The sequence below is a fragment of the Danio rerio genome, chromosome 20 (assembly GCF_052040795.2).
Source record: "Danio rerio strain M-AB ecotype USA chromosome 20, GRCz13ab, whole genome shotgun sequence".
In the NCBI taxonomy this organism is placed as follows: Eukaryota; Metazoa; Chordata; class Actinopteri; order Cypriniformes; family Danionidae; genus Danio; species Danio rerio.
In genome coordinates, this window is record NC_141040.1 from 54852501 (window position 1) to 54870000 (window position 17500).

Genomic DNA, 17500 nt, shown 5'->3' on the forward strand with positions numbered 1-17500 from the left:
TACTACTACTACAACAACAACTACTACTACTAATAATAATAATAATAACAACAACAACAATAATAAACACACCTCATCAGAGTTGTGGGTCTCCTACTGAAGCAGAGCAGTTCTCTTCCTCTGTCATATGGTCATCCTTCAATCAAAGCTGAATAAAAAAAATTTAAAATATATATTAGTTAGACAGCAGTACTCAAGGTTTCCGGTCCCCACTATGTCAGACCGTACTGTGTGTGTATTCAGGACTAAGTGTGTTTTACAGCTTCTCTAACATGCCTCTGGTCCCCACAATGTTACACTAGTGCATACGTTCATAAATTAGGACACACACTCTGTTTCATTTCTATATTTTGATTAAGTTAAATAATTACAATTAAATGCACCACTACTACAACAACAACTACTGCTACTACAACAACTAGTAATTATAATAATAATAACAACAACAACAATATTAATAAACACACCTCATCAGAGAGTTGTGGGTCTCGTACTGGAGCAGAGCTGTTCTCTCCTTCTGTCATATGGTCATCCTTCAGCAAACCTGAATATAAAAAATATATATATTAGTTAGACAGCACTACTCAAGGGTTCCGGTCCCCACTATGTCAGACCGTACTGTGTGTGTATTCAGGACTAAGTGTGTTTCACAGCTTCTCTAACATGCATCTGGTCCCCACAATGTTACACTAGTGCATACGTTCACACATTAGGACACACACTCTGTTTCATTTCTATATTTTGATTAAGTTAAATAATAACAATTAAATGCACCACTACTACAACAACAACTACTGCTACTACTACAACTACTACTACTATTACTAATAATAATAACAACAACAACAATAATAAACACACCTCATCAGAGATTTGTGGGTCACGTACTGGAGCAGAGCAGTTCTCTTGCTCTGTCATATGGTCATCCTTCAATATAAGCTGAAAATAAAAAAAATTATATTAGTTAGACAGCAGTACTCAAGGGTTCCGGTCCCCACTATGTCAGACCGTACTGTGTGTGTATTCAGGACTAAGTGTGTTTCACAGCTTCTCTAACATGCCTCTGGTCCCCACAATGTTACACTAGTGCATACGTTCACCAATTAGGACACACACTCTGTTTCATTTCTAGATTTTGATTAAGTTAAATAATTACAATTAAATGACTACTACTACTACAACAACAACAACTACTACTAATAATAATAATTATTATTATTATTAAATTTAAACACACCTCATCAGAGGGTTGTGGGTCTCCTACTGGAGCAGAGCAGTTCTCTTCTTCTCGTCATATGGTCATCCTTCAATGAAAGCTGAATATAAAAAACAAAAAATAATAATTAGACAGTAGTACTCAGGGCTCCCGGTCCCCACTATGTCAGACCGTACTGTGTGTGTATTGAGGACTAAGTGTGTTTCACAGCTTCTCTAACATGCCTCTGGTCCCCACAATGTTACACTATTGCATATGTTCATAAATTAGGACACACACTAAGTTAAATAATTACAATTAAATGCACTACTACAGCAACAACATCTACTACTACTACTACTACTACTAATAGTAATAATAATACTAATAAACATACCTCATCAGAGAGTTGTCGGAGCAGTTCTCTTTTGCAGTCATATGGGCATCCTTCAATGAAAGCTATTTAAAAACAGCTTTGTTATGTAAGTCATGTCATGACTATAAAGCTTTCATGACAGTCTTATGAACCCCCCTTTAAAGTAAAGCATTACCCAATTAATTAAACTTTTTTACCCATTAAGACAAGAAGAAGATATTAAGAGATTGATTTCATTATCTCTTATGGATGATGCAAACTCTTTATTTTTGAACAGATTTACCCTTAATCTATATTAACATTAAAAAAACTCTTAGCTTTGCTGAATGTATTAAAGATTAATGTATTAAGTGATCAAAATGCCAAACCTTTCTCCAAGGCCAATCACATGCGCCATAGTCAAACGTTATTTCCTCTCCAAAGAAAATATCCCTGATTGCAAAAAGGCACAAATGAGGTTTTCTCTGAACAACGATCTTATTGACAGTGCAGTTAGGGTGCAGATGGTCATCATTCACCAGCCGACCGAGGGTCTCGTCCTCATGATCGGCATCAATGCTGCAAAACTAAGAGAAAAGAGCAAGCAACATTTTAATTATGCCCTCTCATAGCAATAAAAAGCTAAACTATGGCATGAATACAAACACAATGAATATAATATATACATGTACATTTGAATGGGGAAAACACTTAACCACCTGTTCTTGTTTTACCATATAAAGTCAAACATAAAGACAGTATTTTTATTAATATCTCATCTATGCTTTGCTTCCACAAGCTCTATCATTTGTACTCAACCACAAAACTTCCTTTAATAAATGTGGACAACGCAAACTCTGACCTAAAAGATTTAATGAAATGTGTAGGGTTCAAAAACTACAAAAACCTCACATTAGCATCCTCTCTGTGTGTGAATTATAAATACAGTAAACCTTTTGAAGTGGATTAGAACCTTTCCTCAATGTTGTTCTAATACTATTAAACACCTGTTCTTCTTTCTTAGGACAATTTTAAAGAACTTTTTTTCCACTTCAATTGTTTACAGGTCACACTTTACAATCAGGTTTTATTAGTTAATGTACTTACTAACATGACCTAGTAATGAACAATGCATGTACAGCATTTATTAATCATAGTTTAACATTTACTAATGCATTATTCAAATCTAAATTCATGCTTGTACCAGTAATAATGCATTGCAATAATTACTGCATTGTGCGTGTTCAACTAGTAATGAACAACTTTATTTTCATTAACTAAAGTTAAACAACATGAACAAATACTGTAATAAAGTATTATTCATTGTTCATGTTAGTAAATGCATTAACCAGCATTAACTAATTTAACCTTATTGTAAAAGGCTACCAGTTGACAGCAAATAAATAAATAAAACACACACAGTGAACATTTATGTACTTGTATATATGTTTTACACTAAGTTGGAGTTTATTATAATTATTTAGCTAAAATAAAACGTTTCTACACGTCATAGAACAATAAATTAAGTACATTTCTAGGACCAGATGGCCCCACATTTTAATTATAACCTCTATATCACTACATTAACGTTTAAATAGTATATAATAGTGTTATTTCAGGATTAACGTTACATGTTTACATACACAGCATTACATACACAGCGTTACATACACAGCAATTAACCATTTAAAAAGTACGATACAAGAACTATGAAAACATACCTTAGTAACCTTCTATATATTCGGTTTCCAGTGAATGGGTCTTGTCAGTGGAGCTGGTGATGTGTTTCTCCGCATCTTTTAATGGTTTCATCCTCCGTCGATCCATTTAGCCGCCCGGTGATTGGTGACTGTATGACCGAGGCTCATGCACTCCACCCCGGCCTCTGACTCACGTAGCACCGGGCAGTTAGCACGTTAGCACATTAGCGCGAGTAACTTTTACTCGTGTAAACAAGTTAAATTACATACCGAACTGTAGTTTGTGTCTTATCAGTGTTATATTAATACGTAATTTGAAACAACATCGATTAAAACACCCAGGAAATTCGTTAAAACATTTAATTAACTATACCTGATAACTGTCACAATATGCAACATAAGTATTTGTCATATAACCGATTTCATTACATTATGATGGTGAAAAACATTATAACTTACCAGAAAATTCGATTAATTTGATGATAGATCTTAATTAAGTTGATTAAAGTCGGATTCATTTATGAGATCTGCGCATGTGCAGTAGCCAGAGTGTGTAAATTGCGCCAAGTGTGTGTCAGGGTGCAGTACCGCCATCCGACTACAGGACCGCTATAGAGCAGTGCGCCGACACACACTTACACACTCAATTCAGGTAAATGGTCAAGGTGGGGATCAGTGAAAAAAACTGCACTAGGCATATCAGCAACGCCCCCTGAGTCTTTTAAAGGCAAAACATAGTGGGGACCGGGCGATCGGTCCCCACTATGTTTTTGGTCCCCACTTTGTGAGTGTGCTATCATGCTGAGGTCCCCACCATGTCATAAAAACAAACACACACACACACACACTCACTCACTTCTGAAGAAACTCAACACTTGTGGGATTTTTTATTTTTTATTTCTTTTCCTTCAGATCAAAGTCTCTCCTGTCCTTCCTCTGCCCTGAATAAGGCAAACGGCACGGTTAAATCTAATCAGGCTTTATTTCTCAGGGGTGACTTTGGATCTGCGCTGCACACATATTAAACCACGCTACGCTTTAATGCAGTTTGAACGCTACGGGAGATCTGCGGGAAAACTTTCATGAGGAGCTGAGATGGTCAAAGTTTCTTCTTTACCGGCTGTGCATTAAAACATAACCAAAATGCAGCCTATTCAAGCTGAAAGTAATGTGCGGTAATGTGTTTTCTAACATGAGGACATCGTGAGCAATACATTTGTGTGTATTCATGTGTTGTTTATTCATCTTTGCTAGCATTTGTTCATGAAAGTAAAGTCAATAACCCCTTTCGCACAGAATATCTGGATTTCTTCTGGAACGACTTTACTGGTAAATTCAAGAAAGCGCTGTTCACACAGGCGAGGACGTTCCGAAATCCGAAGACTGTTTGCACATCCATTCCAAAATACCAATAAATTCTGACATCATTAACCGGAAATAACCTCTAAAAGTCTGCCCTTTTAGAGGAGGAGAACACAGAAGTCGGCCTTTTCTTGATGGTTTCACTTTTATTTAAAGCTTTAGCATTCATGCAGCTGCTTTGTGAGACGTCCAAAGGCAGAAATGCAAACCACAGCTAAATGTTTACACATTTGACTTCATTACAAATTCTGTGGATGGATCAGTATTGTGAACAACTTATATGAAAACATATGGAGGAACACTTTCACATGTCAAGATGTACATTATGCCTCATTTCCACTGACTGGTACAGTACGGTACGGTTCGGTACGGGTCACCTTTATCAGGCCTGTGTTTTCACCATAAAGGGTACCCTTTTGGTGGGCGTGGTGTATGACAAAGTTTAAGTCGACGTCATGCTCGCTCGAATAAATGTCTAGATTAAAGCTGTACGGGTCGTTTACATATCATATCGCTTGTATTTATACAGCCATTCCACCTATGTTTGTCATCTTGACTTCCTTGTCTCTCTTGTTCCCAGTTCCGCAGTAAGTCTTGTATTCCTAGTTCGTTGTTTCCTGATCCTGTTTTTGTATTTTTGCTTAGTCTAGTTTTTCGAGTTTTGTTTCCTGAGCCTTGTCTCTGTTTTAGTTTCTGGTTTTGTGGTTTATTTGTACTTTGAACACCTTGTTTTATGTTTATGCACTGTAAATAAATCTGCACTTGAATCCGCAATCTTTTTGTTCCCGTTTTGTTATTGTTTTGATCACACTAACGTGACAGATGATGCTTTCCATAGATAATTAGATTTTTTCTTCACAACACAAGAATTTTTTTATTAAAATCTATAAATATATTTATATGTTATTTGTAATACAATTGTAATACAAGTACTGGCAACCACAGGTTGCCGGTATTTTACCGTAATTTTTTTTACTCTGAATTAGGGATGTAACGGTATTGTAAATACCGTCATACCGCAATATTAATTTTTTTCGATATTACCGTAGTCGCATGACTCGGTAAAACTATAGGTCTTCTGAGAAAATTTGCTCAGGCGAATGAAGCGAACTGGAGGTACCGGAAACTACAATTCCCATCAGCCCAGGCTTGGCCATCATCCCTTGCGGTCTGTTGTTGCTACAGATCCAGTAATGCGGAAATGGAGTGTGCTGCTAGAAGCGGGGATCAAAAAGAGCTGGAAAACCCTAAAGCGGGTGTTGTCGCCACGCGCGAACTGAATAGCGGTGTTGTCGCGCGAGTTCTTATCAGCTGTGTCGCCGCGCGCGTCCTGAATAGCGGTGTTGTCGCGCGAGTTCTTATCAGCTGTGTTTTCGCGCGCGTACTGAATAGCGGTGTTGTCGCGCGTGTTCTTATCAGCTGTGTCAACGCGCGCGTACTGAATAGCTGTGTTGTCGCGAGAGTTCTTATCAGCTGTGTCGCCGCGCGCGTACTGAATAGCGGTGTTGTCGCGCGAGTTCTTATCAGCTGTGTTGTCGCGCGCGTACTGAATAGCGGTGTTGTCGCGCGAGTTCTTATCAGCTGTGTTGTCGCGCGCGTACTGAATAGCGGTGTTGTCGCGCGAGTTCTTATCAGCTGTGTTGTCGCGCGTGTACTGTAAAGCGGGGACGGAGGGTATGTCGCGTCGTGGGGGCACTTTTGATCATTTTGGAAGGGAACTTTCTATCCAAGACTAAAAAGGGCATGTGCACTGCACAGGTTGAGCACTGTGTGTGCACGTGCCTGCAAGTTGGGGAATACGACTAATAATCAGTCATGGGGACTGCAGAAACACAGCACACTGTTCAGATTGATGCAGACATGAGATCTCTATCTCACTCATGGTTTGTCCTCTCAAGTGGGGGAAAGACAATGCACAACGTTACCCACTGCTGTCAACCTGGGCCAAGTCATATCTCTCTTGTCCCAGAAACCTCAGTCCCAAATGAGAGGGGTTTTTTCTGTTGCAGGGGACATTGTAAATACCCAGAGATACCAGCTTTTACCAGATTATAGTTATATGATAATTTTCCTTTAAACCCATCTCTATCTGAGTGAGTGAGTGATTAAATGTTGAATGTGACGAGTTTTCAACAATACTAAATTGAAACTTTATTTTTTTACATGGTTTAATAATTTTTTGTTATTAAAATTGAAGTTCCTGTTTTAAAGCTTACAGATAGATGGCTAATTTGTATGTCATTGACACTTTTGGCACTTTTTTGGAGTATTTTCATAAGTTTTGTTTTTTCCTGTAAATGATTCAATAAATACCGTACCGTGACATTCATACCGAGGTATTACCGTACCGTGAAATTCTGATACCGTTACATCCCTACTCTGAATAAATCACACCTAAAACATAACCACCCTAGCCATTTTTTCAACAGGGTCTTCCAGACGTGAGAAGTCTTTAAACTGTAACGGATGTATTTATCTACCAGTGCAAAATAAACATGACAGTAGAGATCTGCAAGGGACTCAATCCCGCTCCTCCCCACCAGGTTTTACTTTGAACCCGACCGATCCCGCTTATATTCAGCATTTGTTGTCCCGCTGTCCAACATGCCCCGTTTTCAACCCGCCACGACCATTCCCGCTAACAGGGTGGATGGGGGGTGGGGTGATGTGATGTGTTCCCGAATAGAGGAGCAAAAGCAAAAACCACCCAGCTACATGATACAGAGTCCAAACAAGCTGTCTGTATAAACACACACACATAGACACACAGCACCAAGCAAGCGACACACAGCATCACGCTCTCTTTCATTCACACATACACACACACATAGACAGCACCAAGCTAGTGACGCACAGCATCACACACATAGACAGCAACAAACAAGCGACACACAGCATCACGCTCTTTCATTCACACACACACATACGCGTGCTCGCTCACTCTGGAGCGATATTGTTAGACCGCCCGCTACTGTTCAAATCACACCAGTTACAGACCGCTCCCTCGCTTTATTCAGAAATGTATTCCCGCTCCGCAAGAAATCTGGTCTGGTCGGAGAATGCAGACCTCTACATGACTGTGTGAAATGGTACACACTCACAGATAGGTACCATTATACAGCTAAAGACGTGAAGCCATTAAACATGCTCGAAAAACCAGCATTTAAAAAAATATGCTGCAAACATTTAACAAGCAGACTTGTCTTGGAATCTGCCTTATTATTATTAAAAAATGGCACTTGAGATGCATTTAAAGTCTACTTAAGACTTTTTTGTGTACATCTGCTATTTATTATGACTTTTTTTTTAGATTTATTTTTTGCCTTTTCACCTTTATTAGATAAGACAGTAGTCAGACAGGAAGCGAAGTGGGAGAGATAGAGGTGGGGGGGTATGGTCAGGAAATTTCCCCGAGCCAGGATTCAAACTCGCGACACCCTGAAGTGCTACAACATTATATGTCAACGCGCTAGCCACTAGGCCAGGGATCACCAAACTTGTTCCTGGAGGGCCGGTGTCCTGCAGATTTTAGCTCCAACCCCAATCAAACACACCTGAACAAGCTAATCAAGGTCTTACTAGGTATACTTAAAACACCCAGGCAGGTGTGTTGAGGCGAGTTGGAGCTAAATCCTGCAGGGACACCGGCCCTCCAGGACCGAGATTGGTGACCCCTGCACTAGGCTATTGCGCCAACATTACTGATTTGTTTTAAGATAAATGTTTTAATTATATAATTAATTATTATATAAATTATTACACTATTATGTTGGGAAAAAAAAGATCAGTGATATGAGTTATAAATAAGTTCAGATATAAGTTCAGACTTGCCAAGTTCAGACTTGGAAGAACGAACTCCCGAGGACGCAAGTCAGGTACTTCTTCAAATGAAACAGCAGTGTACTTAATAACGTAACTCGCCTCACCATGGATTCATCAGTTTCACTGTACATTAACAATAAAATGATTTAATTCATACTATATTAATATTATAAATCTACATTTTTGATTTAAGAAAATGTACACATATATTCATATAAATGTGAATTAAAATGAGTTATTATACGTGTCTTTGATTATCAGATTTATTAAACTACAATGGTAATTATACACACAATAAGAAATAAAGACATACACGATAAGAAATAAAGATTACGTCTAGCAATTTGGTAAACAAAGACAAACAGCGAACAACACGGTAACATAATTAAAGACAATTATAAAAGGTAACAAAATAACACTGCCAAAATAATACACCTGAGAACAAATAATATATTTATGAGACCAAAAACTGTCCGTTAGATATTCCCAAGATGTATTAAATATCCTGTTTTAACTACCGTGGAGAGATGAGATCCAGCGGTACGTCCGAGATGGCCTGGCCGAAGTAAAGCTGCTCTGGCGGAAGAGCTGATGACGGAGCTCCCGCTGGCAGGCTGGGAGTCGGAGTCCGCATAAGCTGAGCCACATCGTTAAAGAAGCGATATCTTTATCCACTAGGCCAGGGATCACCAAACTTGTTCCTGGAGGTTCGGTGTCCTGCAGATTTTAGCTCCAACCCCAATCAAACACACCTGAACAAGCTAATCAAGGTCTTACTAGGTATACTTGAAACACCCAGGCAGGTGTGTTGAGGCGAGTTGGAGCTAAATCCTGCAGGGACACCGGCCCTCCAGGACCGAGATTGGTGACCCCTGCACTAGGCTATTGCGCCAACATTACTGATTTGTTTTAAAATAAATGTTTTAAATTATATAATTAATTATTATATAAATTATTACACTATTATGTTGGGGGGAAAAAAGATCAGTGATATAAGTTATAAAGTGGCAATAATATCGCAATTAATTTAGGTGCAATATATCGCCCAGCATAAAATAGATACCGTGACAATCATTCATTAATTTTCTTGCCGGCTTAGTCCCTTTATTTATCCAGGGTCGCCACAGCGGAATGAACCGCCAACTTATGCAGCACGTTTTTACGCAGTAAAGTTTTCCCATCCCTGGGAAAATTTAGAGTTCACTTCTTTCATTTTTTATTTGCGTTTTCCATACTGTTCTAACTTTGAAGGGCGGGGGGGTGAGGGGCAATAAGTAGTTTATTGAGCTGAAATGCTTTGCTAAAAGAAAGAATTACACAGAATAACACAAAAACAAGGCTCAATTTCTAAGGTCAGTAAATATAATTCACACTTAGCTGATGATTGGTAATAAGCTAGTTTGGCATGCTGTCCCGGGAGAGAGCCCGGAGCTCAAAAGATCCTCGAGCCCGAACTCCCTCCCGTTGCAGGGCGAGAGGGGAGTTTGACTCGGGTAGATCTCGAGAACCCCCCCTCTTGCTGCGTAAGGATTGCTAAGGTGATGTGTTGCTGACAGAATTGAATTTGGTGCTAATTTGGTTTAGTCAATTTACTTAGTCTCATGTTTTTGGGAGTGTGGGAGGAAACCGGAGGACCCGGGGAAAACCCACGCAAGCACGGGGAGAACATGAACTCCGCACGAAAATGCTGACCGGTTGGGTGGATACCCGAGTCGGAGGCATTTTTTGCTGTGAGGCCGCAGTGCTAGCCACTGGACCGCCGTGCTGCCCTGTAGAAAAGAGGAGGAGAAGGGGTGGAAGGGGGGATTCTTCAAAACGAAGATGACTAAAGGTAGGGCGTTTGGTTATTTATACTGGGTTAGGAATAGCCTGATTGGTGGTTCGTTCGTTAGCTTGACTCGGGGCCAGCCGTGTCAATCATAAGCACGGGATCCTCTCGAAATTAGTTTATGAATAAACTTCACTTAAATCACATTTATTAGATATGTGTTTTTGTCAAACAAAACAGGACGCTTACTCAGCGTGTTTCCTCAGTGAGCGCTTTCAAAATGCTAATAAAATTCCTCAAGTCATTACATCTGTCTGCAGTAAACAGCTTGTGCTTATGCTAATGAATTATATCACGTTGCAAGTTTTCAGCGCAGACGCCTGTTTGCAGCTGTATCTGTCATCATTTAGCAGCAGCGCTGGAGTAGTTTTGAGCACAACGACAGATGCTGGGAAAAGTGAGCGATTGTCTTCAGGTGTTCCTCATGCAAATTGGACGTTTTCTTTGTTGTTTTTTTAACCTTGGCTAGATACACAGTAAATCGTTTGTGCTTTAAAAGCAGCCTATTTTGCCCATTTTATGAGATGTAAAATAAGTCTGATGAGTGTGTGTGTGAAGTTTCAGCTCAAAATACCACACAAATAATGTTTTCTAACTCTCTGAAACAGACCCTTTTAGAATTTGATCCTAATTGTGGTGTTTTGGTGACTGTCACTTTAAATTCTAATGAGATTGTGCTCTTTTTAAAAGAAGGCGGATCAACAAATACCTGTGTGTCAGCATCGTGGCAGATTCAAAACAGGACTAACTCCCTATGCGAATAAGGAAGAGGTTGCTACAAATAGTCAGGGCTTTTCCCCTCTGATGACACGTACTGTACAACGAGAGAATGTCAACCAAAGTGTTTTTGAACGCTGTTTTTATCAAGTGTGATTATAAAAAAAGAATAGATTTAACACATTTTTACCTTTAGTGGCTTGTTGTATTCACACACTGTTGCCACACAACTGTGATTTAGGGGTGCCTTCACGTCTGTAGTTCCCTTCATTTGGTCCGGACCAAGGGTAATAAATGACACATTGTTGCATTTTCTGCCGTCTTTGGGCCGTTTTCACACCACACTGCTGGCTTTGGTCCGAACGAGTTGAAACGATCCAAAATGCAGTCATCTGACAAAATCCACGGCTGTTTCTCAATACCAAGTACACAAAGTTCGGACTTGCGTCCTTGGAAGTTCAGACTTGCCAAGTTCAGACTTGGAAGAACGAACTCCCGAGGACGTGAGGACGCAAGTCGGGTACTTCTTCAAATGGAACAGCAGTGTACTTTATAACATCACTTATCTCACCATGGATTCATCAGTTTCACTGTACATTAACAATAAAATGATTTAATTCATACTATATTAATATTATAAATCTACATTTTTGATTTAAGAAAATGTACACATATATTCATATAAATGTGAATTAAAATGAGTTATTATATGTGTCTTTGATTATCAGATTTATTAAACTACAATGGTAATTATACACAAAATAAGAAATAAAGACATACACGATAAGAAATAAAGATTACGTCAAGCAATTTGGTAAACAAAGACAAACAGCGAACAACACGGTAACATAATTAAAGACAATTATAAAAGGTAACAAAATAACACTGCCAAAATAATACACCTGAGAACAAATAATAGATTTATAAGACCAAAAACTGTCCGTTAGATATTCCCAAGATGTATTAAATATCCTGTTTTAACTACCATGGAGAGATGAGATCCAGCGGTACGTCCGAGATGGCCTGGCCGAAGTAAAGCTGCTCTGGCGGGGGAGCTGATGACGGAGCTCCCGCTGGCAGGCTGGGAGTCGGAGTCCGCATAAGCTGAGCCACATCGTTAAAGAAGCGCTATCTTTGTGAATAAACTGCCGATTCGAGTTAAAAACAACTACATTCTCGCCTGAAAAACTCTTAAAACTTTATTTTGTGACACAGTAAAGGAGTATTTTTAAAACCGTGCGGGTTTCCTCCTCCGCCATTTGCTTTCGCTGGTTACACTGCAATGCATTCTGGGATACCCGAGCTTCAAAACTTCGCACAAGTCACCTCACGATGCATCCTTGGCCAAAGGCCAGACCAAGTACACATCCGGGAATTTCATGTGTACTTGGAAAGATGTGAACTTTGAATTGTAACAGTACTTTGGCGACGGTTGATGACGTTTCACGAGGACACGAGAACGCAAGTACAGACAAGAACGCATATTAAGAGACAGCCACACATCTCTCGTTGGCCAGATGTTGTTGAACATATTTCCTAAACTGCTTATTGATTGGTCAGAATTCACGTGCAGGAAAATGCCAAAAAACTTGCGCAGGCAAACAAAACCGGCAGACACAAAATGTCGCTTTTTACAATGGAGGGACGACTGCGCTGGCTGATTGTATCCCTGCTTTAGACAAACTATACATTTCAGGAATGAAGCGCGGCCGCGGCTGGAAAACAGTGTTTAATGCATCGCTCGTCACTTCAGCAGGAGGCGTGAATTAATTTAGCTAAACTGCGACATGGCCATCCTGCAGAAATATTACCAACGATCCATCAGGTAATGTTTTCCCTTCTCTCTCTCTGTTGTTAAAGCGCTGTCAACAAATATTTTTCCTCCATATCCCATAATGCACAGCCCATCGGCATACAGCAGCTGAATTAGCCCAAAAGGCACAGTACTTTTTCCGGTTGGACCTGTTTTAGTACGGATCATATATTCTCACCACAAACGAACCGCTCCAGGGTTCGTTTGAAAGCGTACCGAGACCACCTCTTCAAGCAGGTCTCGGTACGCTTGTTTGATCTGCTTTTGGTGCGCACTCGAGTACGATTGCTGCATTCTCACCTGCCCATAGGAACCGCACCAAACGGGAAAACAAAAGCCCCTTTCACACAATGATACCGGTAAATATCCGGAAAATTTCCGGAACCACTTTACCAGTAAATTCAAAAAAGCGCTGTTCACACAGGCGAGGACGTTACGGGATTGTTCCGGAAAAGACCTTTCACACATCCATTCCAAAATAACGGTAAATTCTGACATCATTCACCACAAATGAGCCTTAAACGGCTGCGCTTGTATTTGTAAACATTTGACTACATTACAAACGCTGTGGATGGATCAGTATTGTGAACAACTTCGATATAAAAATATATGGAGGATCACTTTTAGCATGTCGAGATGTTCATGATATGTGTGTGTGCTTGCGCTCACAGGCTGTTTCACAGGCACACGCAAAACTTGAAGGTAAACAAACAGCGGCTTATCATAAGCATCTTATCGATAATTATTTAAACAGTTGGCATTAAGAAGAACATATAAACGTTATCTGACTAACTTTTAGCAGCTAAATGCGTCTGGGAAAATCTGCGCGAACGTGAATGCGTCTGACTGTTCTGATTGGCTAAAGCAGACGTCTCACGTCAGCATGTTCTAGATTGCACGCGTTCTTTCCGGCAATCTTCCATCTGCGTTCACACAGCGCAACATTCCGGCAAATTACCGGTAATGTTACAACTTCTTTTTCCGGAAAATAGCCAGAACGAATTTACCGGTATTTTCAAAAAGGACCTGTTCACACATACAATCTTTCCGGTAAATTGCCGGTAATTTTCCGGAAAGGTCTGTATGTGTGAAAGGGGCTAAACTCTAGTGCGATTCAATAGAACTAAATGAGGCAGGTGTGAAAGCACCCTAAACCCCTTATAGAAGTGATTTTTGCATAATAGGCCCCCATTAATTGGCTTAAATTTTGGCCTTTTAGACAAATGTAAAATCAGTCTTTTGTGTCTCCAAAATGTGTCTGTAAAGTTTCAGATCAAAATACCCATCCGATTATTTTTTAACCTGCGGTATTGTCTTTTTTTTGGGGATCAGAGCGGATTGTAGCTGTTTTAACCTTAAGATAAATCTGCGACTGTCAATCAATATCGGTGGGCGGGGACTGCTACGTCACATTGCTGCATGCCTCAATATCACCGGGATTTGGATCATACTTTAATGTCAGAAAAGAGACTTGCTGTGTTTATATCACTCCAATATAACTGTGAACTGTATTTTGCATAATAGCTGTCCTTTAAAATATGCTTTGCTGTTTGCATTCATCTTGAAACGGTGATAAATGTGTTGAGGGAGCAGTGCCAGCTTCAGCTACTCGATGCTAATGCTGCGGCGCACAGCCAAAATCTATTCAGCCTCTACCTTGAAAGCATCGCTGGCAATGTTGTGTTTCAACATAGCAGGCGGCTAAAAGCTTTGTTTTGGCCGTTTTGGCAGTGTCACATATGTCTGCCATCCCAGAATGCATTGTGATTATATTTTATTCAACAAAAGGTTTGATACAAACAAATGAATCATCCAATTAAAAATGAACCGTTTCACCCGGTATGCATTGTGTTCTAGCATTATTTCACCCAGCTTGTGGATGAAACCTAATTGACTTGCATGTAATCTGCAGTTTTCTGAATGCAGTTTTTGTCACATCAAAACTGGGAAGCTGAAACTGAAATGAATATTGAACATGAACATTGACTTCTTAATGACAAACACGAATGTTTACTCTTTTTAAGTGAACAACACTAGACAAAATCAACCCAAGAAGCATCATACTGTACATTACCTGACAAAAGTCTTGTCGCCTATTTAAGTTTTAGGAACAGCAAATATGAACTTGACTTCTAGTTGTTCATTTGGTATCAGAAGTGGCTTATATGAAAGGCAAAGGCCTCTAGATGACGCTTATTTTACCACAATAAAATATGATCATGCCTTGATGATTTCATTAGGACAGTAAGGTCTGACTTTGCCTAGACTAAAGTCTCATCACTGAACAGAAATAATGTCCAGTATAGAATATAAAGTCATGCTGCAGTGGAAGCAGAATAAATATTGTGTCTGACTCCATCATGAGCTTGGAGGACTGCATCCATACATCCCTGACATGACTCAAACCACTGATTAATAAAGTCATCTGGAATGGCAAAGAAAGTGTTCCTGCAGGACTCCCAGAGCTCATCAAGATGCTTTGTGTTCATCTTCAATGCCTCCTCCTTCATCTTACCCCAGACATGCTCAATAATGTTCATATCTGGTGACTGGGCTGGCCAATCCTGGAGCACTCTTTGCTTTCAGGAGCTTTGATGTGGAGGCTGAAGTATGAGAAGGAGCACTATCCTGCTGGAGAATTGTCCCTCTCCTGTGGTTTGTAATGTAATGGGCAGCACAAATGTCTTGATACCTCAGGCTGATGATGTTGATCATCCACTCTGCAGATCTCTCGCACGCCCCCATACTGAATGTAACCCCAAACCATGATTTTTCCTTCACCAAACTTGACTGATTTCTGTGAGAATCTTGGCTTCATGTGGGTTCCAGTAGGTCTTCTGCAGTATTGTTGATGATTGGGATGCAGATCAACAGATGATTCATCTGAAAAATCCTCCTTTCTGCCACTTTTTCCAAATGATCGACTAAAAATAAAGTTATTATCTCTTCCTCTTACAACTGGGATCAATGACAAGATTTTTGTCAAGTTGTGTAGGTGATCTGTAGGACTTGTGTGCAGTTTTCTCAGGTCAGATGTTCATTTTATTTGAGGAATGTTCAATAATCTTTAGATTGTGCTCAAATATAAAAGATATTTAAAATCTGGCAGTAATGACTTTAGGATCAGTTTGTCTAATAATGTCATGTGTGTGGCTTCAGAAGACAAATATTCTCTAACTCGTGAACTAAAGGGGGATATTTTCTTTTTTTTTGGTCCTTGAAAAATGAGTTGTGTGTAATAAAAATGAAATGACACGAGGAGAAAGTGCTACTGAAATGGATTTGGTAGTTTTTATAAAAGGCTTTTTTGGTGATGGCAGCTTAAAGACGCCTCTCACATGGAGAATGAAGCTCAGTTGTGATTTTCTTTTTCACAGACTTTAAAAGTGTAAAAATCTTGATGGTTCTGTGGGTCTCATCAATACAATCTGATCTTTATTTTGTATTTTCCATTTGATTGGTGTCAGGTGATTGGCTGGGCCATTCTACAGCTTGATTTTCGTTCTCTGAAAGCATCTGAGAGTCTCCTTGGCTGTGTTTTTGGATCATTGTCTTGCTGAAATGTCCACCCTGGGTTCATCTTCATCCTCCTGCTAATGTACATGTTGGACTGAAGCAGCTGATGTTCATTTACACTGAGAAGGGGCAAGGAGTTGCTGAATAACTACAGAGAGATTTCAGCTGCTGTCTGGGCTTTCACTGCCAGAATACACCTCCTTTTCTTCATGTGTTCAATACTTTTTCCCTGTGTCATTTCATTATGTTACACAGAACTTAATTTATGAACTAATTAGGTTTGTTTTCTTTGCATGAATGGATTTATTTGGTCTGTACCAACATCTGGGGAAAATGTTAAGATCACATGGAGGTTCTGTGTTCGCGAGAAATGCAAACGGCTGAAGTTTAAGGTAGACGCAATGAAAAGTACACGTTTGCAAACCCACCTAAAGGTACAACCAGTCATACCAATAAGAGCGATAATGTGGAGAATATTGATCTTATGTTGAGCCCAATGAGCCTTACATCTAAAAATAGAGCAAGAGTGTTCCTTTAGTGATATCGCTTTGACTCACACGCTGAAAATGGCAGACGTGAAACAACAAACTGAGGATGTGTCAATCATAGGGATGTAACGGTATCAGAATTTCACGGTACGGTAATACCTCGGTATGAATGTCATGGTACGGTATTTATTGAATCATTTACAGGAAAAACAAAACTTTTTAAAAAATACTCCAAAAAAGTGCCAAAAGTGTCAATGACATACAAATTAGCATCTATCTGTTAGCTTTGAAACAGGAACTTCAATTTTAAGAACAAAAAATTATTAAACCATGTAAAAAAATAAAGTTTCAATTTAGTATTGTTAAAAACTCATCACATTCAACATTTAATCACTCACTCACTTAGATAGAGATGGGTTTAAAGGAAACTTATCATATAACTATAATCTGGTAAAAGCTGGTATCTCTGGGTATTTACAATGTCCCCTGCAACAGAAAAAAACCCTCTCATTTGGGACTGAGGATTCTGGGACAGAGATATGACTTGGCCCAGGTTGACAGCAGTGGGTAACGTTGTGCATTGTCTTTCCCCCACTTGAGAAGACCGATGGGCCGATGTTCTCCCTGCCTTTGCGTGGGTTTCCTCCGGGTGCTCCGGTTTCCCCCACAGTCCAAACACATGCAATACAGGTGAATTGGGTAAG

At 39.6% G+C, this 17500-nt stretch overlaps 2 protein-coding genes across 21 annotated transcripts in view; one reads left to right on the forward strand and one right to left on the reverse strand.

The window, feature by feature from the left end:
• The window catches only part of LOC147832349 (uncharacterized), a 32963-nt gene extending 29158 nt beyond the window's left edge, over positions 1 to 3805 (reverse strand). For 3 of the 10 annotated variants that reach the window (XR_015518992.1, XR_015518990.1, XM_087299012.1), the window contains exons 1-9: positions 3710 to 3805; positions 3272 to 3435; positions 2090 to 2137; positions 1940 to 2003; positions 1593 to 1654; positions 1238 to 1316; positions 862 to 939; positions 468 to 544; positions 73 to 148 (exon numbers count right to left, since the gene is read on the reverse strand). The gene's annotated coding sequence lies outside the window, so the exon portion shown is untranslated. Of the gene's footprint in view, positions 1 to 72; positions 149 to 467; positions 545 to 861; positions 1013 to 1235; positions 1317 to 1592; positions 1655 to 1939; positions 2138 to 3271 lie in introns of those variants that run through there. The other 7 variants (XM_087299008.1, XM_087299011.1, XR_015518993.1 and 4 more) reach the window with 6 other exon arrangements.
• fut8b (fucosyltransferase 8b (alpha (1,6) fucosyltransferase)) overlaps positions 1 to 17500 on the forward strand; it is a 220489-nt gene that overhangs the window by 176303 nt on the left and 26686 nt on the right. For 3 of the 11 annotated variants that reach the window (XM_087298839.1, XM_087298838.1, XM_087298837.1), the window contains one exon: positions 4163 to 5386. The exons of 2 other annotated variants lie outside the window; for them this stretch is intronic. In XM_087298839.1, the coding sequence (XP_087154965.1) occupies positions 4163 to 4275 (113 nt within the window). In that variant the 3' untranslated portion in view covers positions 4276 to 5386. Of the gene's footprint in view, positions 1 to 4162; positions 5387 to 17500 lie in introns of those variants that run through there. 6 more of the 11 variants (XM_087298841.1, XM_087298840.1, XM_087298842.1 and 3 more) reach the window with 2 other exon arrangements.